The sequence below is a fragment of the Schistocerca serialis genome, chromosome 2 (assembly GCF_023864345.2).
Source record: "Schistocerca serialis cubense isolate TAMUIC-IGC-003099 chromosome 2, iqSchSeri2.2, whole genome shotgun sequence".
In the NCBI taxonomy this organism is placed as follows: Eukaryota; Metazoa; Arthropoda; class Insecta; order Orthoptera; family Acrididae; genus Schistocerca; species Schistocerca serialis.
In genome coordinates, this window is record NC_064639.1 from 1089620175 (window position 1) to 1089647640 (window position 27466).

The following is a 27466-nucleotide window of genomic DNA, read 5'->3' on the forward strand; positions in this document are numbered from 1 at the left end:
AGTACACGTAATGGATTGAGAGTAAGAAGTTGTAGTTTATAAGAAACAGCAGAAATGAGAACAGCGAGAAACTTACTATCAGGATTGGTGATCACTAAGTAGATGAATTATGTTACTTATGTGACAAAATAATCGATGATGGACGGAGCAAGGAGGACATTAAAAGTAGGCTAGCGCTGGCGAAAAGGGCATTTCTGGCCAAGAGAAATCAACCCTACCATCAAACATAGGCCTTAATTTGAGGGAGAAATTTCTGAGAATGTACTTTTGGAGCACAGCATTGTAAGTTAGTGAAATATGGATTGCGTGAAAACCAGAACAGAAGGGAATCGAATCCTTTGAGATGTGGTGCTGCAGAAGAATGTTAAAAAGTAGGTGGACTGATAAGGTATTTGAATGAGAAGTTTCTCCGCAGATTCATCGAGGAAGCAACATTTGGGAAACACTGACAAGAGAAAGGACAGGATGATAGGACATCTGTTAAGGCATAACGTTTCTCTGGTGCCCGTCGGTACTGTCAACAGACGGGGTTTCACTAGACATGTCCTGCGCCTAAACAGTACTGGGCAGGGAAGATTGGTACAGCTGATTCATGAAAGTATAGGAAGTGGATCTCGGGCCACACATGGTCAGATATCTGTTGTCATGAGTAAGAAAAGTAAGTCTTTTTAGGATAAATCCAGACAACAGGTTCCCTGGCCTAAAGAGTAACTCCAGCAGTTTAAAAAATACTGAAACAATCACTCACAGACAGATTTTAACACTCCAAATATCACATATGCCAAATGTCACAAAGAAAAACAAACCACTGGGAAGAGTAACATAGAGCATTTCCCACACTTATCAATCCTTCATCAAGACATACAATCAATAAAAAATAAAATACAACTATTAGAAGTTGAGCTCCAATCTTTGAACTGCACAGTAGCTTGTGTTACTGAGCACTGGTTTAGAGACACAGAAATCCAACATGTAGTATTATCACTGAATGAAAGGGCAAAAACTTACTGCAGAACTGCTTCAATGGATGGAGGATCATGCATTTATATCAGAAAAGGAACACAGTTCAAATCAAGACATGACCTCAGTACAGTAAGTGAAGACAAACACTTGAAATATCAGCTACTGAATTAACAGGGCTTGAGACTACCAAGAAATTGATCATTTTGTGGGTGTATAGATGTCCCAGTGGTACTGTGGACAAAGTTTTCAGTAAATTAACAAACATTTCTAGATAAAGTCTCAAGTACAAAGGTCAACATAATTCTGTGTGGGGACATTAACATCAACACTAATATCACAAATGAATCCAGCAGCACCCTCATAAATACCCTTCAACGTTTTGGCATGTCACTAATGGTCAATAGTGCAAGAAGGGTTACTACAATGTCTGCATCAGTAATTGACCTTGTGGCCACAAATATGGGCAGTGAAAAATGTGATGTAGCTGTAAAAGATCTCAGACTATCAGATCATCTCTATCAAATATCAACAGTAAACAGAGGCATCGAATCGTTCCCTAAACTACAAGCTTACAAACGACATCTATCAGAAACCAAAATAAAAGATTTTTCCAATAGAACTAGCAAAACAAAGCCGGTCTGAAGTGTCTAAGGAAACCAATGTGAGTATGAAATTTTCTAAGTTCTCCACATTATTTCAATTGAACTTTGAAAAGGCATTTCTGAAAGTATGCATGTCTGTATTAACATCTCACAAAAACAGATAGAAAACAGCGGGTATTAAGTAGTCCTCCCAAACACTTAGATATGTCAGATCCAAGAAAAAGAGTCGCAGTGATCCAGATTCTTACATTTCTATCATAGATACAAAAAGACCTATAGAAAGCAAAATGAAACTCTCAAAGAAGTTTACTATTGGTCAGTCCGCAATAAAGTGACATTCAACGTAAAGAAAACTAAGGCCATAAATTTCAGTTTGAAGATTGAAAATGAAAATATTAAATTAAATCTAGTTGGCACCTCTATAGACTGTGCAACAATTGCAAAATTTCTAGGAATGAATATTGATTCTCAGTTGAAGTGGTGTGACCACACAGAGGTACTTGCAAGCAGAATGTCATCAGCATGTTATGCCCTTAGAATCCTACCATCAGTGTGTTACATGCAGTCTGTTAGCTACATACTATTCATATGTACACTCAATTCTCAACTATGGCATTCTTTTTTGGGAACAAATGCAAAAAATATGAACACAATTTTCGAACTCCATAAAAGAGCAATAACAATAATAACCAAAAATAGTAGTTGTGCTCATTGCGAAGATCTCTTCAAAACATTGGGGATTTTAACTCCTCAATGTGAATACATTTACCATTCAGTGGTACACATCAAAAGTAACATTGGCAATTACTGTACAAACAGCTCTGTCGATGACTATGGAACAAGAGCTGGACTTACTGTACAAACAGCTCTGTCGATGACTATGGAACAAGAGCTGGACTCAACTTACATTTACCAAAAAATAAACATAAAACAAAAACCTCAAAACAGCATTTTCTACCAAGGAATAAAACAGAACAATAAATTACCAAAAGAGATTAAAGAAATTGAAAAAATACACTTATTTAGAAAGACAGCTAAAAAGTATCTGTCCTGCAATAGATTTTGTACATTGAAGGATTACTTAGATAAAAAAAAGTAGGGATTTGGTAAAAAAAAGTTATACAAATAAATAATAATTATGATTATAATACATCCAATATTCCACCTAACACCTTCACATTATGTTTTTTCCTTCCTTTTTCCTTTTCTAGAAAAACTTACCCCAAGCTATGCATATCACAATACTAACAACTCTTACTCCTTCTGAGCTCAACATCTCCCTCGTTTTAGAGGGATGCTGACTCAGTTTTTCAGAAATGCAAGTAGGATGCTGCGGTACAGAAAATGACCCAGAGATCACCAGTGTGTGTGTATGTGTGTGTGTGTGTGTGTGTGTGTGTGCGCGCGTGTGTGTGTGTGTGTGTAGTGAGTGAAGTGTTATGAAACAATGTGTGCATAGTGTGTGCAGTGACTGATAGTGAGATATGAGTGAACATTGTGGCATTACATTATTTAGTAAGTTATTTGTAAAAAAAGTTAATGTATACCAGGAGTAAATCTGATGACTGTCTCTAACTAGAAGTCTGTAAATGTATGTGTACATACATACATTATTTTAAATTGGTTTAACTTATAAACACTTTGACATGTCCTATATCCCTGTAGAAAGAGATCTACAGATTACTACCACTACAGTTTACTACCACTACAGTTTACTACCACTACCACTACAGTTTACTACCACTACAGTTTACTACAACTACAGTTTACTACAACTGCAGTTTACTACAACTGCAGTTTACTACAACTACAGTTTACTACAACTACAGATTACTACCACTACAGATTACTACCACTACAGATTACTACCACTACTATCATGGGATAACTTCCATGATACTAGAGGGACGTGTAGAGGGTTAAAACTGAGGAGGAAGACAGAGATCGAAATGCACACAGCAAATAATCGCGGATGTAGGGTGCAATTGTTACTACTCTGGGATGAAAAGGTTGGCAGAGGAAAGGAGTTAGTGGTGGGCCACATCAAACCAGTCAGAAGATTGCAGAAAACGCTATAAACCTGAACAGTAACGAAAAGAATGAAGGACAGGTCCTTACCAAATCGGACAGCTACTGACAACGTAGCGTCGCACTGAATGGCAACTCAGTCACGCTGGATACGACTTTGTTTTATATTTCGCATTTCTCAATAACGTAGACCCGCCAGGGTAGCCGAGATCACTAATGCTCCCGCTTCCTGGACTCAGGTAGGCGTTCTGGCTCCGGATCGAATCCGCCAGGCGGATTAACGACAAGGGCCGGTATGCTGGCTAGCCTGGGTGTGGTATTTAGGCGGTTTTCCACATACTGCTAGGTGAATACCAGGCCGGTCCTCGCGTTCCGCCTCAGTTACACTACTCGCAGACATTTGAAACCGTTCACACAATTCCATGGCTTACACTAGATGCAGACAGATGGGGTGCATCAATTCTGTCCCGGGGGGTTCGGGGTGACAGCAAGAAGGGCATCCAGCCACCCTCTCCAACTAACACTGCCAAATCAATAGTAACACGGCCGATCCCGCATTTAAGCGGGACCAAGGCCCCGAGAAAGAAAGGAAGAAAGTTAATTTTAAATTAACAACAGCCTCAGATGCAATGTTTACCTAGATTTACCTAGGTTTCAGTTGGGATAACCCAACCTTCTTCAGAATAAAGGGAACTACGATTTGTCCATAATCGACAACGTCAAAAACTAAAAACTATAATATAATAATACATCGCCATATTGCAATAAATTGTCTGGGAAACAGCCTCGGCCCCACCTCGCGACCACAGTACGGCAGCAGCGGATGTTGTACTGGAACTGGCTATAGCCTCGAGAGTGCATGTGCGATAGTGTGTCATGCGTACTTGTTAACACTGTACTCCGAAACTTAAAATTTTATGGATAAGCACGTGCGGCTAACGAAATTGACGTATACGTTATACGGTAAGGAACAAAGATATATCGACTGTCTTAACATTTGTTTCCCAGATATGTTATTGCAATATGACTATGTATTAATATATTACAGTTTTTACTTTTTGACGTTGTCCATTATGGACAAATCGTAGTTCTTTTATTCTGAAGAAGGTTGCGTTATCCCGACTGAAATCTAGGTAAACATTGCAACTGAGGCTGTTGTTAATTTAAAATTAATATTTATACAGTCGCTGATAGGGCCGCGAAATGTTGAAAACATTAAAAGAAAGATTTCTCAGTAACATTGATCACAAACACATCAAATTTTCAGTATTGTTTAATTATTTTGGTGCACTGAACACACAATATTATTTTTATCTGGTACAGATTCTCGGCATGCCGACAGACGAGGATAGTTTCACAGATTTTAACACTTGTGTTCATACTTTATTTAGTTCCGTAATCGAAAGAAGGTATTTCACACGTATGTTATGTTGCCTGAAATATTGTGACACTTTTGCAACCTCATTATGGAGCCGTGTAAACTACCAGAGAAAAACATGTAGAAGTCCGGAACAATTTAAAGTAAAAGGAGTTGTCTGTAAAAGATCTGCACATGTACAGGCGCACGTTCAACTGAAATGGCAAACGGTCTCGAAAACAGCTCTAAACCGGATGTAAGTTGGCAGTGTCCTAAAAACTATTAGAAAAATATGAATTCTTCAAATCTCGCGTTTTCTCCAGTGACCTTACGGAAATTTACTATGTGTGTATGTCAGACTTTGTCCCTCCTGTAATGCAATTGTCTTTTTAAATTCATCGCAGACAAATCAGAAATAAGTTGTTCCATATCTTGCAATGCCTTTATGTGTGCAGTATGCAGTCAAGTTCAGTTAAAATACGAGTTTTCGAATCCATTCTGGAAACTGTAAATTTCATTCCTGCATTACTTTTTTCCCTCATAAATTCGACAAGAGCAGGTTTTAAATCTGGAAAGAGTTCCAGCCATGCTCCTTGGCCTACCCTACGTGCTTGGCAATAATGTATAAGGTCTCCATACCCTTCGTTCTGTTCCATTGAAAACTGTTGCCACGACAGCTGAATAATGCGTTCGACTTCAGAAATTTTGCCATTCATACCCCAGTTCCTTCACTCCTCCATGCTCGCAAATTTAGCACAAAGTGCTTCTTGAGGTGCAGAAAAATGAAACCCAACTAAAGATCGTTGTAATTTTTTGCTCTTTTATAGTCAACTAAATCCTTAAATTACTTCTGCATGGTATTGTTATGTCGTTTCATTCCAAATTGGCAGTAGCTGTCGATTATGCGACTGCACAATAGGATTCTCATCCCTCTCTTCAGTAATTCCCATTCACGTTTAAAGGCTTATGACGACAGGTTGCTAGATAGCCATTTTCTTCTTTTTTCTTCCAGACAGCCACTGGACTTGTCATTGTCCGTCATACCATGAACAAACGGCGAAGGGTAAACAAAGCTGGTGTTCAAAACAATTAATGGAGACCTCTCAGTTGCCATTTTACTCGCCTCTTCAAGGGCGACACCATGAGTGATGGGAAACGTCAATTGTTGCTCGTAGCAGCAACAATATGAGGTGCTCATACTTTTCACAATAGAGAACATGTAGGTTTTTAATTGAGCTGGGGACTTACGTAAGCTTATTATGATGAGAAGAGATGCGATTGTGATTTGCATTTACACTGATTCTGTTTAACTGACATGACATTATATTTCTCTGTCTTGTCGATTATCTACACCAGTCTTGAGTTCGTTATGATAGAAAGTGGCTAAAGCTTAGCACATATTTCCATGAGCAAAAGAAGCCATCGACCTTGTTTTAACGTTCTTTAAGTTCGAATAAAAGGTATTTCTGTTCTCTGTAATAGGTTGCTAGTGAAAATGGGCGAAACCTGAAACCAGTCAACCAATAAATAAATAGCACCTTTGACTTAAGCAATTAAAAATGTATTTTCTTCAACATCTGAGAGCTGTAAGACGCAAAATACCGAAAATCCTTACGTTTATTTCCTAATTATTCGTACAGGCTTTTCTTGTACAGCCACACAGAAAGTGTGGAATCAAAATGATTTAAAACGCATGGTTGTATACATGTACTTAAATCAGTGGATGTTGGTATCTTCTATACCATTTAGCATTGCTGAATGATTTCAGTGTGGATGATATACTAATTCGAAATGTTGAAATGATAGGTGTTACACGAAAAATGTACTCTATTTTATCATTCAAAGACGTTTCAGTGGTACACATATTAAATAACAACAAAGAAGGACCTAAAAAAGTAAGATTTTTTTACCTCTTACAACAGTTTACTCATTGTTGATAACCGAAATTCTGACGTGAAAAGCTCTGATTAAATTATTGAAATAGTTTTCTACAGCAAGCTAAGACACTGCGTCTTGTTATATCAAATGCATTTAAGCCAATAAACAAAGTCTTTGTCACCATGCTCCTCACTAACATTCAAATTACTGTTTTGTGACTAATAATTAACTAACTGACTAATATCACAACTGAGAAATACAATATTGTGTGACTAAAACAGGACTGGTTTCAGAACATTTCTACACAAACAACATAGCTTTCGGCATCCCCCTCCCGTCAGACATCCGTTGCCTCTCCTTTGGCTCTTACATGTAAGAATCGTAAAAATAAATCTAAATATAAAGGCTGTAGCAGAACCTCTTTGCAGTACTAAATATTAGAAGATGAAAGCATTCATTACTATTTAAGGTAACTTCTGAGATCTTGAAAAGATTTTAATGAAAACAAAAAGAGCTAGGCCTACTGTGCAGTTCCAGGTTCAACAAAAACGTGCTATCTAATTGGGTGGGAAAATTGATGGCATAAAACTTTTGGTATTCCTTTTTATTTTAATAAGGAAACCTTTTAATTGTGTGATATACAAGTCATTTTCTTTATCAACTGGAAAAGGAAATAAATACAAAAACTATCATCTAATTTTATATTGACATTTTCAACATTTTCAGGGGTAAGACAAGGCTGCAACCTGTCTCCACTGTTGTTCATATTATTTATGGATCATATATTGAAAACAATAGACTGGATGGGTGAGATTAAGATATGTGAACACAAAATAAGCAGTCTCGCATATGCGGATGACTTAGTTGTGATGGCTGATTCGATTTAAAGTTCGCAAAGTAATATTTCAGAGCTAGATCAGACATGTAAGGACTATGTATGACGACTAGCATCTCCAAAACGAAAGTAATGTCACTGGGAAAGAGACATAAATAGATTGAGTGCCAAATAGGAAGAACAAAGAACAGGTGGACGGTTCAAGTACTTAGGATGCATATTCTCACAGGATGGCAACACAGTGAAAGAACTGGAAGCGAGGTGTAGCAAAGATAACGCAGTGAGCGCTCAGCTACCATCTACTCTTTTCTGCAAGAAGGAAGTCAGTACCAAGACTAAGCTGTCTGTGCACCATTCAATCTTTCAACCAACTTTGTTGTATAGGAGCGAAAGCTGGGTGGATTCAGGTTACCTTATCAATAAGGTTGAGGTTACGGATATGAAAGTGGCTAGGATGATTGCAGGTACTAGTAGATGGGAACAATGGCAGGAGGGTGTCCACAATGAGGAAATCAAATAAAAACTGGGAATGAACTCTATAGATGTAGCAGTCAGGGCGAACAGGCTTAGATGGTGGGGTCATGTTACACGCATGGGAGAAGAAAGATTACCGAAGAGACTCATGGGTTCAGCAGTAGAGGGTAGGAGGAGTCGGGGTAGACCAAGGAGAAGGTACCTGGATTCAGTTAAGAATGATTTTGAAGTAATCGGCTTAACATCAGAAGAGAGCACTGAATAGGGGTTCATGGAGGAATTTCATAAGAGAGACTACGCTCCAGACTGAACGCTGAAAGGCATAATAAGTCTTAAATGATGATGACGATTTCAACATAACATGCTATTTAAATGGGTTGTGTGTATTTTACATGTGAAGAAAACGCAGCAGTCTGCACTTACATTTTAAAGAATCTGCCATAAAGTAGTGAAGAACTGATAAACATGGTTACACTGAAAATGATGAGACAAATTTTTGTGTGATACGAAAGAGAACTACAAGTAATTCCTACATTGTTTCAAAATTTGTACTGATAACATTTCCCTTGAATAAAAATATATTATAATTTTTCTAGCTTTTAACTTGGAAAACTCTTCCAGAATTTAATCTAAATCTATTGAGTCCAAGGTATCAGTTTCAACGGCTGAAGTTGACAGTCCAAAAAACCTTTCATCAGAAAGTGTTGACTTATGGTATGTCTTTACCAATTTGGGTTTTTGAGAAAATTCTTTCACCATATGCAACCTGCTGAAATTTATTGTATTTCTTTTTAACGTAAGCCTCGGATAAAATTTGAGCCCAATTAGATGGTGGCTTCATCAACAAGTTTACATTTCAGTTACATTTATACTAACTGGGACAATGTTTGACACAAATGAGTGGCAGCTCATGACCACACATTCACAGTTATCTCACATATCTCGTTTATGACACAGTGTTCACTGGAAAGTTTTTGCTTCGGTAATGGTACATTTTCCTGCGTTACAGTTGTACATACTAATTGTGATTCAACCTCTATAAAAAAAATTGCGCTTGGCAGTTCTAGTGCCCCTCTCAACATGTCACCCCAAGCAGCCACTTGTGTAGTTTGGGCCTTAAACCGGCCTTGGAATAAGACCTTCATCTGCTGAGTTGAAGAATTTTATCCGCCACTAGTCTCAAGCAACATGACCATCCTCAGGTAAAAGAGTTGAAATACAGTATCCATATGACAATGATTAACTTTAGCATGTTAAAAGTCAACAATTCTTTAATGTTACTTGTTACATATCAGAACTCCACTTACTTTCATTAGTGTTTCTTTAAGTTCCTTCTTGTACTCCATTTTGAATTTAGGTAAGTGTACAATCACTTCAGGCCTGTACATTCTGGACATAATTTGTTGAAGACTTACATCTGTAAGTTTCTTCTCAGCATTCGGTAGACCATGTAATTCTCGGGGCAGAAGTATCAACATACTTATTCTACGACCCTGAAGTATGAAATGAGATCAGAAAACACAAGCACATTAATACCATACTTTACACAACAGAGTAATCGACTACACACTAAAACAATGTAAGAATGTCATCACAGACAATATACAATGAGCTACGTACCTGAAATCTAATTTTACTATGTTCTCCTGTGATATCTATGTGATTGAAGGAACATTTAAACTTCCAAGTATAGTGTTGCGTGTATATCTTACAATGTATTACAATTTTTCTTTGTTGACTTAATAATTACAGAGAACTTATTTATTCCACACTTCATTTAATGTACTTCAAGCACTTAAGAATAAGCTTACCATATAGTGAACTTGATTGATTTGTTCAAAACATGCAAAGAAATAACTCAGCTCAGTTTCTTGCTACTTTTTCTTCATTTATGCATGGGGAAAATATTGCACTTCCAACTTTAAGGATTTATAGAAGACAGTAATACAGAGTAAGGAATCACTATCTTACAATTCTTACGAATTTCTGTTTCATATCATTGCTTATATCTTAAGTACAATTCTTTCCGTTCTTCAGACTGATTACCTGGTAGGGAAGAAGCAAGGCCTGACAATTCAGTTCACTTATGAGTGCATAACTGAATCTGTCCATGATGAACATGGTGTCCACATTTTTTGCTGGTTGTGATTCTGGGTAGAAAAGTTCAGGTCTTGTAGCGCTTTTAGTAAACTGCTTGATCCAGTTACCCTTGAAATAAACGGCGTTGACCAGTACCAGACGAGTGAGCTCACTGAGGGCATCTGAAAGGATTTGCTCATTACGATCTTTACACATCAGTTCATCTACGCTTTTTATTAATATTATACCTACAGCATTCGTTAGCCTCTATTTCTTATATAATTGTGAATATGAAAACTAGAACCACATTTTGTTAGAATTAATGATTCACGACAGCGTCATTTAATTGTTGTTGTTGTTGTTGTTGTTGTTGTCTTCAGTCCTGAAACTGGTTTGATGCAGCTCTCCATGCTACTCTATCCTGTGCAAGCTGCTTCATCTCCCAGTACGTATTGCAGCCTACATCCTTCTGAATCTGCTTAGTGTATTCATCTCTTGGTCTCCCTCTACGATTTTTACCCTCCACGCTGTCCTCCAACACTAAATTGGTGATCCCTTGATGCCTCAGAACATGTCCTACCAACTGATCCCTTCTTCTAGTCAAGTTGTACCAAAAAACTCCTCTTCTCCCCAATTCTATTCAATACCTCCTGATTAGTTATGTGATCTACCCATCTAATCTTCAGCATTCTTCTGTAGCACCACATTTCGAAAGCTTCTATTCTCTTCTTGTCTAAACTATTTATCGTCCATGTTTCATTTCCAAACATGGCTACACTCCATACAAATACGTTCAGAAACGACTTCCTGACACTTAAATCTATACTCGATGTTAACAAATTTCTCTTCTTCAGAAACGCTTTCCTTGCCATTGGCAGTCTACATTTTATATCCTCTCTACTTCGACCATTTTGCTCTCCAAATAGCAAAACTCGGTTACTACTTTAAGTGTCTCATTTCCTAATCTAATTCCTTCAGCATCACCCGACTTAATTCGACTACATTCCATTATCCTTGTTTTGCTTTTGTTGATGTTCATCTTATATCCTCCTTTCAAGACACCATTCCGTTCAGCTGCTCTTCCAGGCCCTTTGCTGTCTCTGACAGAATTACAATGTCACTGGCGAACCTCAAAGTTTTTATTTCTTCTCCATGGATTTTAATACCTACTCTGAATTTTTCTCTTGTTTCCTTTACTGCTTGCTCAATATACAGATTGAATATAATCGGGGAGAGGCTACAACCCTGTCTGACTCCCTCCCCAACAACTGCATCCCTCGCATGTCCCTCGACTCATAAATGGGATCTGGTTTCTGTACAAATTGTAAATAGCCTTTCGCTCCCTGTATTTTACCCCTGCCACCTTCAGAATTTGAAAGAGTATTCCAGTCAACATTGTCAAAAGCTTTCTCTATTAATTACTAGTATCTATCTCCTGCAACTAAAACAGAAGAAGGAATCTAGACTCCTGTGCTTGTTTATTTATTATGTAATACACATCCCTTTCCAGTTCCTGTTATGTTTCTGTCAGTTGTCAAATGAGAGAGTGTTTGGCTGCGGTTTCATGAGTAGAGCAGTTTAGTGCAGGTGTACATGTTTCATTTGGGATCTGCTGCCACCCTAATGCGTGGTGTGAACAGTCAAAGATGCACCTACGGTGGAAGAGTCTCTGGGGTTGGTAGGAGCCTCCTTCTTCCCCTCAGGGACGAGCAGACTGAACGTTAGCCACAACTTTGCCGCTTTCATCATTCTGTTTCAGCTGGCTGAGAGGATGGACGGATTTTGTGCACGTCTTCATCACCTTGAATGATAAATGAAACGCATGAGATATATTGCTATTAAAACAACTAATGCATCCCTTTTCAGTATCGTCCTAGCCAGGGTTATATTGCGAGCACCTTTTGTAATTATTTTTCAAGTAAACTGAGTAGTGAGGACATATTTCTAACGAGCTCAAGGTGCTTATTTCAGTCCAGTGGTATCAAGATAATCTTAGCACATTTGATGTTTGTTGACTTGATATTGCACTTAATTTACGCTATTCATTTTCGTTAACTATTTTTTCACAGTATTTTACTTTCTTACTTTATGATATGGGCTTCACCCATTGTGTATCAGCCAACCATATGGTCGCAACTGTTATAACAAAGAATAGGCACTTTCATAAATTTGTTCCGGCCTAGGTTCACAATCGAGTGAATAGTGTTCATTATTTGAGTATTCTGGTGTGTGGAGTTATTTTATTTTACTTATTTTTGATTGATTGATCATTGTCTTCGTGGTCCCACGAGAGCACGGCTGCACAGAGGAAGGACCATCTGCTTCCCAGGTTAGGTGAGGACAGGATTTGCTTGTGATGCGTCTGCAGTTTTGCTATTAATCCAAGAACGATCCAGTCGGTTGTGCACATAATTGTGCCATTAACTTCCAATTACCTATATGGTACTGGCTACACAGTCAATAAGCGATTATCGTTGTTGAGAGAAATTGGGTTTTACATGTATTGCGTGTGGAATTTTGCTAGTAAGCCAAGAACGATTCAGCATGGAGAGTACACAATTTTGACATTGACATCCAGTTGTCCACATGGTGTTGGCTGCGTAGTCCATGAGAGCTGGCCATTCTTGAAGAATTTCATACCAGGCTAAGTTTACGTTCGTGTGAAGAGTATGGTAGGAGGTACCATTGTTATACACGTGTTTTACATGTAGTTCTCCAGTCCCACTAGTTTTCAAATGAAACCATGAGATAACGCGCTCACGGTTCCCGTCTAATCTATTCATTATCTCGCAGCCATGTTATGTGCATAATTATGAGAAATAGTAGCCATTATACAGCATATGAGTGCCATGAGTATGGGCCCGCCCAGTTCGCCATGCGGTCTAACGCACTTTTTTCCGGGCGAATTAGTGTCGAGGTACAGTGTGGCGGCCAGGCCAGCCTGTGCATGGTTTTTAAGGCGGTTTTCCATCTGCCTCGGCGAATGCGGGCTGGTTCCCCTTATTTCGCTTCAGTTACACTATGCCGGTGATTGCTGCGCAAACACTTTCTCCACGTACGCGTACACCATAATTACTCTACCACACAAATATTGGGGTTACACTCGTCTGGCGTGAGACGGGGGTCCACTGGTGGCCGAACCGCACAATAACCCTGGGATCGGTGTGGGGCGGCGGTGGGGTGAGTGGACTACTGTAGCCTGTTGTGGGGTTGTGAACCACTGAGGGCTACGGCGGGTACGAAGCCTCTCCAGCGTTACTTGGTCCCCTGTTCCACACAATACAATACAATACCATGAGTATGAATGTTACGTGTGAAACGCACCTGAATGCCGGTACCAACATATACTGATGAGTCAAAACATTATGACGATCTGCTTAATAGCTTGTTTGCCCATCTTTGCAACGAAATACATCACTCATTCTGAGTATCAGGGATACGACAGTTTGTTGGTAGGTTTGTGTAGGTATGTGGTATTAGGTGTCTCTGCACAGGTCATGTAATTCGCGTAAATAACGAGCCTCTGATTGGCGTACGCCGTGATGGCACCGGATAGCGAGCCATCTGGATTCCATAGGGCTTGCATCAGGCGAATTTGATCGCCCAGACATCGACTTGAGTTCACTATAATGATCCTCAAACCACTGGAGCACGGTTCTGACTCCGAGACACGGACAGTTACACTACTGAAAGATGACATCGCCATTGGGGAAATCAAGTATGAAGGGATGCAGGTGGTTCGCTGCTGCCAACGTGTCGTGTGATACTAACACAGGTCCCGTGCAAGCACAGGAGAGTGCCTCTCCTAGCGTAAGACTGCTCCCACCAGTCTTGTGTCTATAGCGCAATGCAATTTTCGAGCCGCCGTTCACCTCGGTGGTGGCGTTAGTCGAGACGACTATCAACCTAATGTAGCAAAATGTGATTCACTTGAAGATCCAACACGTTTCCTTTGATGGACGGTCAAATCCCGATGGTTCCCTGCCCACTGGAATCAAGTAGGGGTCCAATGGACAGCGTGCTCCGAAACACTTGTGCGTGTATAAGCATTATGCTCTTGCGGCATAGATGCCACAAATCCCCATCTATCCTACTTTACAGAGCAGACAAGCCGTAGAATCCCACGTTCTGTGAAGAGTCGTCCGCGTCCATCCATTTAGCGCCTAGTAGAGATGGGCAAACCCGTTCATCCTTGGGAACTAGTTCACTGCTGATCGTTCTTTTTTGGGAACCGTTCATTTTTACTCGTTCACCGTTCATTTGTGCTTGGTATGTGGTTCTTATGAAAAACTGAAAACTAGTAGTGTAGGTGGCTGAAGGATGGAGGGCACCATGAGGGGGCAATTGCCTCCCCTCTGGAGTATAGAGTTTTTATTCATTACAGAATTCTTACACACTTTTAGAAGTAATTTCTGTGATTCCTGCACAACCTCTCGTTTAGCCAACTGTAGCGTTGTGTGGCTGATCGCAGGGAAATAATATAGGGTGGCGCACGGAAAACCGGCCCAGAGTACAGACTGTTCGCCAATTACGAACGATGTGTTGCCCGTTACGAGCAGATACAACAAACACACAAACATGTAATAATTAGGCAGTGAAGAAATAACAAGCTAATGCAAGCAACAACTGCGAAACAATCAATGACGATGTGTAGAGAGCTGGAGAAGAGAACATGAAAATAAAATAAAATGTGGTTTTCTCATCATATACTTGCGTCACACGATTAGTAAAAATTGGGTTTCTATGTTACATTATTAAAGTTAGTGCACCAATAATAATAATAAAGTTTTCAGTAATAAAGTTTTTGGTTTGAAAGCTCCTTCTGAACAAATGTTTTTGAGATAATAAGTAAATACGATTTCATGGCAATCTATATTTTTTCAAATGAAGAGGCACCGCTTTTCCTACTGAGCCAAAATGATCCACAACCCACTTTTTTCTCTTTATTTTCAAAGAAACCAAACTAGCAGGTAATGCAAATTGGGAACAACCAAACTTAAAAATAATTAGAGCCTTCCTAAGTGTAATGTTTTGTATATGAGAGATACACGAAAATCGTTTTATATGAACTTTCTTACACTAAAAATTAAGCAAATTATTGAAAGTTAGTTGCTAAATCAGGTCGATGAAACTAAAAAATATATGAATAACAAAAAAAAAAAACTTCCCTTGTTATGTCTTCTGCTGTTCATCGATATAATGAAGTGAGCTGATATGCCCTTTTGTTACCTGAAAAGACGTACCTATTACATACAACGTAATTTTTATGTAATTTACGTAACTATGAAATACTTGTTGATTGCCGGTCGTGGACGCTGAATAGCCGGACCCAAGTGCAAGAACAGTTTGGAACACATGTAAAATGGGCGAGCGCAGTGAACGAAACGGACAACTGGGTACTGAACTAACTAGGAGCAGTCGGCAGTGGAACTGAGACAGGTGGTCTTGCGAAGAACGACGAGTGCGGCCGAGGGAGACCGAGACTGAGACGAGCACGCGACCGAGGGTGGAACGAGAACTGCCGAAGTGACCGCCGCGACCAAAGTGAACTACTGAACTATAAACCGATCGTTCCTCGTTCCCGGGAACTATAAGTAGACCGCCACGACCGAAGTGAACTATGAACCGATCGTTCCTTGGAATTCGTTCCTCGATCCTTTCGTTCATCTTCTTGAACCGTTCCTTTGCACCCGTTCGTTCGCGAACTACCCATCTCTAGCGCCTAGTGGTAATTTCATCGTCCTACCTCTTTCCGTAGATGCTCACGACGGTAGCGCGTGAACATTCGCCCAGTTTTGCCGCTATGGAGATACCCTTTCACAGGTTCCGCGCAATAAAAATCTTCCCCTTGTCAAACTCCCGCCCCCCCCCCCCGTTTCCACCCCATATCTTCCCTAGGGCGATGACTCGTCTGTGTCTGCTCGCTTACATACTTTTGTTACGCCGTCACGCGTCCACACCTCCACCAGACGGCATCCGATCTCGCATTGGGGGAGGTCATAATCTTTTGGTTGATCAGTTTATTTTACTCCAAATCCCGCACAAAGTAAATTACGAGACCCATTACTTGTAGGTATTGAAACCCTTCAGCGACTGAAGTGTGCCGTGTATGTTTTGTTCACATCTGTTGTTTGAGCAGAGCCCCATAATATATTGTATCGTTGAACGAGAAATACCTTCACGTTGTTCACGGTGATACTTTCAGTGACCCGACCCCACCGGATAATGCAATCCTGAACAGACTTATCCTATGAAATAACATTGATTGAGTCTGTGACTAAATTAGAACCCCACGCAAATATTTATCGTGTCGCACTACGCTGCAAGCGGTCTCATTCAGTTATCGTCTTCGGTTTTCCTGTTTCCTCCCTTTCAGGTTGTCCATTGTGCTACATTGTTTAAATCAAAGTAATTAATTGGTTAAATAAATTTCCAGTCAACCCCTGTCAGTTCTCAGCGAGCACTGTATTGAAGAAGGTAACGAGAATATGGGCAAATACAGAAGTTCCAGAACACACCATCAGGCAACAACAAATCAGAATAATATTCGACGAACTGTAGGCTTTCGTGTGTTGAATCCTTTTCAGTGTAATACAAACAGAAGAGAGGTAGGCTTTGAAGTTGACGTAGCAGAATCAGAACTGAAAATACACTATGCAGCACGATGAAGACGGCACGTCACACACGCCACATTGGGATGAAGTGTACTGCGTGCTTGGATATTCGTGCTCGTAAATTAAGAGTAATGCTGATACATGGTGAAACAACGCTGTGGTGGGTGGTTTGCGAGTCTAAATCACCTCGGGGTATGACCATACAGTGCATTTGACCTGCGGTCGTCGCACGGTGGCGCTGGCAGCAGTCCACGTACGCAGAGGTGTGTTGGTGCATGTCAGAGTACGATGCAGCGAGTAAGTATGCAGACGTTTTCAGTCGTGCTAATGGTGACTGTGTGTTGAAAATGGCTCAAAGAACACATATTGATGACGTTACGAGGGGTAGAATACTAGGGCGACTGGAGGCTGGTCAAACACAGAAGATCGTAAAACGGGCCCTCCGTGTGCCACAAAGTGAGATCTCAAGATTATGGCAACGATTCCAGCAGACAGGAAACGTGTCCAGGGACTACAGTACGGGACGTCCACAGTGTACATCACAATAAGACCGATATCTCACTATCAGTGCCCGCACACGGCCACGGAGTACTGCAGGTAACTTTGCTCGGGACCTTACCACAGCCACTGGAACAGTTGTCTCCAGACACATACTCTACAGTCGACTGAACAGACGTGGTTTATTCGCCCAGAGACTTTCAAGGTGCATTCCACTGACCCCTGGTCACAGGAGAGCCCGTAAAGCCTGGTGTCAAAAACACAGTACAGGGTCATTGTAACAGTGGTCCCGGGTTATGTTCACGGACGAGTCCTGGTATAGTCTGAACAGTGATTCTCGCCGGGTTTTCATCTAGAGTGAGCCAGGAACCAGATACCAACCCCTTAATGTCCTTGAAAGGGACCTGTATGGAGGTCGTGGTTTGATGGTGTGGGGTGGGATTATGATTGGTGGACGTACACCCCTGCATGTCTTTGACAGAGGAACTGTTACAGATCAGGTGTATAGGGACGTCACTTTGCACCAGTATGTCCACGGTTTCAGGGGTGCTGTGGGTCCCCCCCGCCCCCCCTTCCTCCTAATGGATGATAACGCACGGCCCCAGCGAGCTGCCACCGTGGAGGAGTACCTTGGAACAGCAGATATCAGGCGAATGGAGTGGCCTGCCTCTTCTCCAGACGTAAACCCCATCGGGCACGTCTGGGATGCTCTCGGTCGACGTATCGCTGCACGTCTCCAAACCTCTAGGACACTTCGGGAGCTCCAACAGGCACTGGTGCAAGAATGGGAGGCTATACCCCAGCAGCTGCTCCAGAGTATGCCAACCCATTGTGCAGCCTGTGTACGTATGCGTGGTGATCATATCCCATATTGATATCGGGGTACATGCGCAGGAAGCAGTGGCGTTTTGTAGAACATGTGTTTCGGGACGGTTTTCTCAACTCATCACCAATACCGTGGACTTACAGATCTCTGTCGTCTGTGTTCCCTATGTGCCTATGCTCTTAGCGCCAGTTTTGTGTAGTGCCACGTTGTGAGTCACCACATTCTGCAATTATCCTTAATTTATGATAATGAGTGGATATGCAGATGATTAGTTTTTCAGTGGAGTATAGATGCAGACGTAAATGCGGTCTGGTGTCAGCAGTAAATGATGCATGGCATCATGATCATCATGATATCTCAAACGAACTACCAGTAATCCACTAAGGCTTGTGGCCATCTGTAATCTCTGCCTGGATTTTTGTTGGTGTCATCCCACAGTTCGTCATGACCATTTAAACAAACCTGCAATATTTTCGTGTCGCAGTCCTTCTGGAATAACTAGGGCTGGCCTGAGTCCGTCTCATCACCACCTGTTTTGCAGTCACATTACTACAACCGTCTGTAGGACCTGTCAGTGCTATGCACCCATGTTCTCATGCCAGAGTTTCAATCGTTTTCAAAGCCTGGAAGAAGGCGACAGTTCACACATGTGTGCGTGCTCTGTGTACACCGTGTTACAATCTCACCGAAGAAGTTCCATGACTGATCATTGAATCTCAATGGCATGAAAATACTGGAGTATCAGTCTGGTAGTGTTTCGCCCATGTGTTAAACGAATGTTTAAAATGAAAGTGAAAGAAATGTTACGTTGGGTAAGCGGCAGACAAACACCATTCCAAGCGTTCATGTCAAACATGACTTTTTGTGGAGATACTTGCCGAGGAATTATAATCAACTCATGGAATAATACATCCACCTTTTTGTGTGGACCTAGCCTCAGCTCAATTGCAGTCCTGAATGGATGGAGCGAAAGTGTTGTTTCGCTCTCTTACCTGTTTTTCATATCCCTTGCATACATGTTTCCAGCTGGCGAAGCAGTCAGGTTACTCGAGAAAATAATATCATTTTCATGGAACCAGCCAAGCTTTATCATCCATCAGAAGAAACTAAAGAAACTATGGACTCATAGTCAGGAGAAAGTCCCCGTTATGCACTGCGAACAACTGGCCTCGATATCTTAATTACGTCATGTCCTCCCTCTGTCAGATGCCTACCGTCATTCCAAAGTTTGCAGCTTAATCCCCTTTTTGCTTTGTGTCTTGTTCTATCCATATCGTTGGAACTGTACTACAGTCTCACTGGTGAAGGTAACATGGACTTCGTTCTCCATCTCTCCAGGCTCACGCAGTCCACAACAGTCAGTATTTTCCGTCCCTCAGCCAATGACTTCCTATCCCCGGGGATGACATGAAACACACACTGTCAAAGCACTTTCCGTACAGAGGTCAGTCTGCCACAAGGAAACAAACCACCACGCGGCCCCTGGTTGTCATTCTGTCGGCACACTACTCTTACATACAGACTCGTCAACTGATGAGGGCTACACTTAGTTACGTCACGCAATGAAGGAAAGAAGATAACTGTTTAACGTCCCATCGACATCAAGAGAATTAGAGACGGAGCACAAGCTCGGATGAACAACCTCAGCATTTTCCTGGAGCGATTTAGAGAATTCACTGAAAACCTGAATCTTGATGGCCAGACGCGGATTTGAATCGTCGTCCTCCCGTATGCGAGTCCCGTGTGATAACCACAGTCCCACTTCGCTTGTCGCAGTGAAGGGGTCACAATGCAATCGCGACTCAGATTCCAAGAACTGCAGTCTTCCATAAAACATTCTACTGCTCTGACCAATGTGTTGCTGGGTTTCTCTTTCTAGCAACAGCTCTCTTCGATAAAAACTGCTGTGCTGGTAACTGATTCTATAGCTTCGCATTTAACGACAGAAACAATCCCCTCACGCAAGTGAATTATAGAGACGCCTTCAAATGCCCTTGACTTACTTCCTCAATCTTTTCGTGTTGTGTCCGATAAGCAACTAACTACAGGATGAAAATCGTGCAGGTACCTCAGTTTCTGAATGAACGGCTTCAATTCTCTCAATCCTATCCCTTGGAGTGGCATTGTCCAATAGTCTTGACTGTAGCAGTTTCTGCCTGTCACCTGCATGCACACCTCTCTCACTCGCAAGATTGTTGTGGAAACTCCCTAACGCATCTACTTCTACATCTACATCCATACTCCGCAAGCCACCTGACGGTGTGTGGCGGAGGGTACCCTGAGTACCTCTATCGGTTCTCCCTTCTATTCCAGTCTCGTATTGTTCGTGGAAAGAAGGATTGTCGGTATGCTTCTCTGTGGGCTCTAATCTCTCTGATTTTATCCTCATGGTCTCTTCGCGAAATATACGTAGGAGGGAGCAATATACTGCTTGACTCCTCGGTGAAGGTATATTCTCGAAACTTTAACAAAAGCCCGTACCGAGCTACTGAGCGTCTCTCCTACAGAGTCTTCCACTGGAGTTTATCATCACCGTAACGCTTTCGGGATTACTAAATGATCCTGTAACGAAGCGCGCTGCTCTCCGTTGGATCTTCTCTATCTCTTCTATCAACCCTATCTGGTAAGGGTCCCACACTGCTGAGCAGTATTCAAGCAGTGGGCGAACAAGCGTACTGTAACCTACTTCCTTTGTTTTCGGATTGCATTTCCTTAGGATTCTTCCAATGAATCTCAGTCTGGCATCCGCTTTACCGACGATCAACTTCATATGATCATTCCATTTTAAATCACTCCTGATGCGTGCTCCCAGATAATTTATGGAATTAACTGTTTCCAGTTGCTGACCTGCTATTTTGTAGCTAAATGATAAGGGATCTATCTTTCTATGAATTCGCAGCACATTACACTTGTCTACATTGAGATTGAATTGCCATTCCCTGCACCGTGCGTCAGTTCGCTGCAGATCCTCCTGCATTTCAGTACAATTTTCCATTGTTACAACCTCTCGATATACCACATATTCCTCTGCAAAAAGCCTCAGTGAACTTCCGATGTCATCCACAAGGTCATTTATGTATATTGTGAATAGCAACGGTCCTATGACACTCCCCTGCGGCACACCTGATATCACTCTTACTTCAGATGACTTCTCTCCATTGAGAACGACATGCTGCGTTCTGTTATCTAGGACCTCTTCAATCCAATCACACAATAGGTCTGATAGTCCACATGCTCTTACTTTGTTCATTAAACGACTGTGGGGAACTGTATCGAACGCCTTGCGGAAGTCAAGAAGCACGACATCTACCTGTGAACCCGTGTCTACGGCCCTCTGAGTCTCGTGGACGAATAGCGCGAGCTGGGTTTCACACGACCGTCTTTTACGAAACCCATGCTGATTCCTACAGAGTAGATTTCTGGTCTCCAGAAGAGTCGTTATACTCGAACATAATACGTGTTCCAAAATTCTACAACTGATCAACGTTAGAGATATAGGTCTATAGTTCTGCACATCTGTTCGACGTCCCTTCTTGAAAACGGGGATGACCTGTGCCCTTTTCCAATCCTTTGGAAAGCTACGCTCTTCTAGAGACCTACGGTACACCGCTGCAAGAAGGGGGGCAAGTTCCTTCGCGTACTCTGTGTATAATCGAACTGGTATCCCATCAGGTCCAGTGGCCTTTCGTCTTTTGAGCGATGTTAATTGTTTCTCTAACCCTCTGTCGTCTGTTTTGTCATATACCATTTTGTGATCTGTACGACAATCTAGAGAAGGAACTACAGTGCAGTCATCCTCTGTGAAACAGCTTTGGAAAGAGACATTTAGTATTTCGGCCTTTAGTCTGTCATCCTCTGTTTCAGTACCATTTTGGTCACAGAGTGTCTGGACATTTTGTTTTGATCCACCTACCGCTTTGACATAAGACGAAAATTTCTTAGGATTTTCTGCCAAGTCAGTACATAGAACTTTACTTTCGAATTCATTGAACGCCTCTCGCATAGCCCTCCTCACATTACATTTCGCTTCGCGTAATTTTTGTTTGTCTGCAGGGCTTTGGCTGTGTTTATGTTTGCTGTGAAGTTCCCTTTGCTTCTGCAGCAGTTTTCCATCTCGGTTGTTGTACCACGGTGGCTCTTTTCCATCTCTTACGATCTTGCTTGGCACATACTCACCTAACGCATATTGTACGATGGTTTTGAACTATGTCCACTGATCCTCAACACTATCTGTACTTGAGACAAAACTTTTGTGTTGAGCCGTCAGGTACTCTGTAATCTGCTTTTTGTCACTTTTGCTAAACAGAAAAATCTTCCTACCTTTTTTAATATTTCTATTCACGGTTGAAATCATCGATGCCGTAACCGCTTTATACAATTCTTCAGTTCAGGTTTACTTTCTGGTAGATGTCAGAAATAGCCTACCGCACCACTAAGTAATGTTTTATATTCTACATTTGGGTTCGTTGCCCACTTGCCCGTTCCAGAGCATGAATTCCCATTTCCTCCCTCTAATTCTGAGCATCAGTGGAACAAGGATCTGCCCAAAATCTCGAAAAGTCAAAGTGCCAAGTATGATAGAATTTAATGAGCTGGTAGTCACGTATGTGATAGCTCGGCCTGAAATGGGTTTGCTTCCTTCATACATGTGAAAATGCTTAACATCGCGAAGACCCCGAGTTCTTCTGGAAGTCTGACGTTTGACGAGCAGCGTACTGCGAATTTCAAACTGATCGCTGATATCCGCATTTTATCCGGACCACATTAGAACAAATTACCTACCAACGACTCCCTGTGCATGTAGTCAACGCACCCTCAAAAGTAAGTACAATTTAGAAGATGGCGTATCTGCCCATAGTGCACGAAGAGCCCATACTTCCACAGAATTTCAAACAATAGTCTTGGGTCAATGGTCGCTTGATGTAATATTTACGGTTGGCTTTGGTGAGCTGAAATAAGAGAATGAAGGTATCAAATTCGTCCAGTTGTAAAAACGTGAGGATTATAGGGGTTTTTTGAAACTAAGTATGTTAATACACATCAGAAATTTAATTCGTCAGTCAACGTATTAAAGGTGGAGTGATACACGTGAATGAGCTAGTGCTCCTACACCACAATTGGCATTTATCCATTGGCGTTAGGTCCCAATCTAATGGTAGTAGCTAAATTAAACATCAGAGCTAAGACTACTTGGTTTCGTTATTAAAGTTTGACGCCTTTAAGAGATTAATTTTTATTTTCAAGTGTGTTTATTTTTTTTACCTTATAACTACTATGGGTCATTACTCGAATAACCCGCCCCACCTATATGAAAAGTACAGAAAGATTAGCTTACTCACCACTACGTTATGGAGGTTACTTACCAGATGGAATTATGTTTTTTATTTTTCCATTTGTTACTTTTTCCACCCAGCTATTTATTATTTCAGCCGCTCCACCTTGTCCAAAATCCATCTCTTCCACTCCAGCCATGAATTTCCCAGCAGACTGCTTGAACGCCTCATAAATCTCAAAATTGTTCTTCACGAACATCTTGTTGGCTACTCTTAGCGTGACGTCGTTGACATCCTGAAGCAAATGCGCATGAACGTTAATTATTGCTTCCAGCGTACTCTCTCTCCTTAACAACAATAAACATGGAAAGGCTCCTTTCTAGTGCGTTAAATGGTAGTACGCGGAGAGTGGTGGTCTATGGGAGCCTTTCCTAGACATCGCACAAAGGTTTTGGGTGAGGCTAGCAAGCGGATACCTATTCTGACAGTGAAATATTGTTAAGAGCTGGATGTTCCGTACATGGACGGTAAATGAGATCGTATCAGTGGAAAAATATGCCAAGCATCAGACCTGCGCCATTAGATGTCCTTTCGCAGGTGTTTAGGAAAAGCTTTTCAATTTATCTGTTGTTAAGTGTAGTCTGAGTTGGTTCAAAAAAGGGTTGTGCAGTAGGACATTTACATGAACGAAACGGTGAATATGGAATATAATTCAGTTTACCAAAGGCACAAAGATATTATGAAAATCTACTTAATCACCTATCTGCAAGACGAACGCGGAAGATTGGATGAAAATGATTCGAACAGTATGCAGAACAGGTGATGAATTGTTTTTGTGCAAGGTAGTGAGGGATGTTATGAACATATCACATTTCGAAAACAGCATTAGAATGTTACTACTGAATCTAGATATCTCTTTGATAGGCAGGCAAAAGGCTCAGCAATTAACCTGGAGAGGTACGAACAATAATTTACACATTTTAAATGGGATGCAACTCTAAAGCTCTAGTATTTTACTTTGACATCTGTTCTGCAAAAGGTTAGCAAATATTCATCTGAACAACAACAGCAACAAAACTGTACAATTCCTGGGTGTCTGGCCGGATCACGTCGTAATGACTACACGATATTTCGATAAACAGTCTCGTTGCCGTCTTCGGGTCTGCTGCTCCGTTTTTTTTTTTTTTTATATGGAGCCCCTCCACGTTCACACTGGCATGATGACCAACACAAAATGTCTATTGCCATCTCTGCATAACGGTTGGTTTTCACTAATTGAGTTATGTGGTCGCACTAATTGTGAATGGAAATGCGAAATTTGTGGCAGGATCTTATGGGACCAAACCGCTGAGGTCATCGGCCACCAAGACTACACACTAGTTAATCTAACTTCGCTATGGACAACACACACGCCCATGCCCGAGGGAGGACTCGAACTTCCGACAGGGAGAACCACACGGACCGTGACATGGCGCCGAAGACCGCGCGGCTACCCCGTGCGGCTAATTCTGAATGATCAGTAGCACTAGTTTGAGGACAGAATTCGACTCAAGTCCGCACCTTCTCCCTAAGCTAGCCGTATCTGTCTTTGTCATCGTTTGCACACGGACCTGAGTCGGAAGGTCACCTTGTTTAGCGAGAGGAAAACCCAAAGCCAATCCCTTCCACAACTGCTTCTACAGTATTTTATTGACCCGTAACTATTAAACCTGAGGTAGCATCAGTTTCTTTTAAAAAATGGAAGTTAGTGATCAACTTAAAAGTATTTACATTTATTGTATTAGGTAGCAACATACAGATACGTTGCGTAATGTCGCTTTCTAGGGCTGATGGCTTCCCCCGAGGCGAGTGTACTGTAGCTACGAGAAATTTCTCGCGCCGATTTTTATAAACTATTGAAATGTGGGTTACAACGTTAACAGATACATCTGAGAAATAAAAGAACTGTTGTGGATCTCCGAAGTATGGATGGGAATCGTCTGAGAAGAGCGGATGAAGCGACAGGTAAATGGCAGAATTACGTCAAAAGACCGTATGGCAAAGAAGAGCTGTCGAATAGCCTGACAGAAGAGGAAGATAAAGTGGAATAAAAATTTCATCAAGTACTGCTATCAAATTATGACAGAGCAAAACTTGCCAATAACAGTGGAATTTCTATCAAATGGGATGTTGTTTCACGTAGTGTCAAAATCTAGTCAGGTGAAAACAGAGTATCAGGTTTGTAGAAAAGCAATATCATCACATTTTGAAGTAATCACGAGTAGTTTAATACGTGGTTGGAGTTGGGATAGCGACCACACATCGGACCAACACTCACAGCACTCGATGACGACGATGAGGAGTGTTGTACAAATTTTGTGCGAATTCGTATTCTCTACTCCTGTTTCAGATGTCAAATAAATTCAACTTCTGATTTCTGTTAGAACCTTATCAACAAGCACATAGAGTTTAGAATATGATCATACCCACCTTCAGCTGACTCAGTGTTTCACTGAAGCCTTGCTCAGTAGTACTTTTATCTTCCGGAAGACGAAGTCCACTCGCCATCTCTTTCGCCGTGTTTCCGCCAGCTCCAAGAAATGTAAGAGAAAGTATTACTTGTATGCTCCATGGCGAGAAGAACAAGTTACCTTCTTCCTCCGCCAGCACCTAGAAACAAATACGTGAATTTTATCAAGTGAAGACAAAGTCTGAAAAGAATTCCGTGGCCACATTTTGGCACTTTATTTTACAGGTCCGTTTGTCTGACCAATCACTCAAACATTTTTTACATTTCACTATTACTGGTTTCGGCTACTGCCATCTTCATATCACAAAATATTCTGATGTGGTTTCAATGTCAAACTAAACATGTAGGTACATAGTAGGTGTTCTGCGTCGCTGGTTGAAAACATTCATCATTTCAGTAGGTGTGTCTGGTTTATCCCTCCACCGATTGACCACTTAGTCCGCGAATTACATGACCTTTTCCCCACTTGGCATTTCCTCCGTTATGTAGGTACATAGTAAGTGCACTTACTATGCACCTATATGTTTAGTTTGATGTTGATAGTACATCAGAATATTTTGTGATCTGAAAATGGCAGTAGCCGAAACCGGTAATAGTGAAGAGTAAGAGTTTGTGTGATCAAGAGGGGACCTGTAAAATAAATGTGAATTTTACTTTCCGACTTTAAGACATTACGCAGACACTTTTCGCGTCTGAAATATGTAATACATTGTGAACTGGAAGAAAAACATCCAATGCCAACAATTTTATAATGTGAAGACTCTCAGCGTTGCATTTTTCTTTTGCCTGCATCCCTTACCTACAAGGGGTGGGCATGCTTATTATCGGATTTTGCACTGTTAATGTAAGAGAGTGGCCTGGTGAAGTTTGTCGTAGGATTTCCAGCCGTGGGCTTTGCGACCCGTGACGTCAACGTGGTGTTTCCAACCACAAACACTCCAGCCGTAGGTTTGCTGGCCACCAAAGAAAGCCGGGGTAGTGGAGGAGGTTTTTGAATAAGGACATACTTTCCCTTTTTATTCAGGTTTAATAGTGGTTAGTATTTAGTACACAGGAATGTTTAAATTTTGCTTTTTTACTTTTACCTTCATTTTATTTTTACGCTTTTGTCACTCAACTTTTTGTAAGAAACCCAGAGATATTAAACATCATCATAAATCCTCCGTGTCGTTATAGATTTCTATATTCACTTTTTGTATCTTTTTCTTGTATTATGAGGAGGTCGGCCAATGGATTCTTTTAAATTTCAAATTGTTTACAGCTTCCTCCTTCAGCTTATTTATCAGAAGGTATACATCCGGACGTTTTTGATTTATGGAAGAGCTATGGCAACCTTTGACAGCATTCGTGGTCCTGCGCCGCTGGTTGAAAACATTCAACATTTCAGTAGATGTGTTGGGTTTATCCGTTCACTGATAGACCATTTAGTCCACGAATTTCATGAACTCTTCCCCACTGGGCATTTCCTGCGTTATCACCGCCCACGCTTTAATAAAACTGTTTGGTGGAAGATGTGCTACTGCAGCACCA

The 27466-nt window shown here is 41.3% G+C and overlaps 1 protein-coding gene across 1 annotated transcript in view; it reads right to left on the reverse strand.

The window, feature by feature from the left end:
- The window catches only part of LOC126456706 (serpin B4-like), a 69462-nt gene that overhangs the window by 18660 nt on the left and 23336 nt on the right, over positions 1-27466 (reverse strand). Inside the window, exons 3-6 of the mRNA XM_050092446.1 lie at positions 25897-26076; positions 23518-23722; positions 10184-10398; positions 9445-9630 (exon numbers count right to left, since the gene is read on the reverse strand). Coding sequence (XP_049948403.1) covers positions 9445-9630; positions 10184-10398; positions 23518-23722; positions 25897-26076 — 786 coding nt within the window. The remainder of the gene's footprint in view (positions 1-9444; positions 9631-10183; positions 10399-23517; positions 23723-25896; positions 26077-27466) is intronic.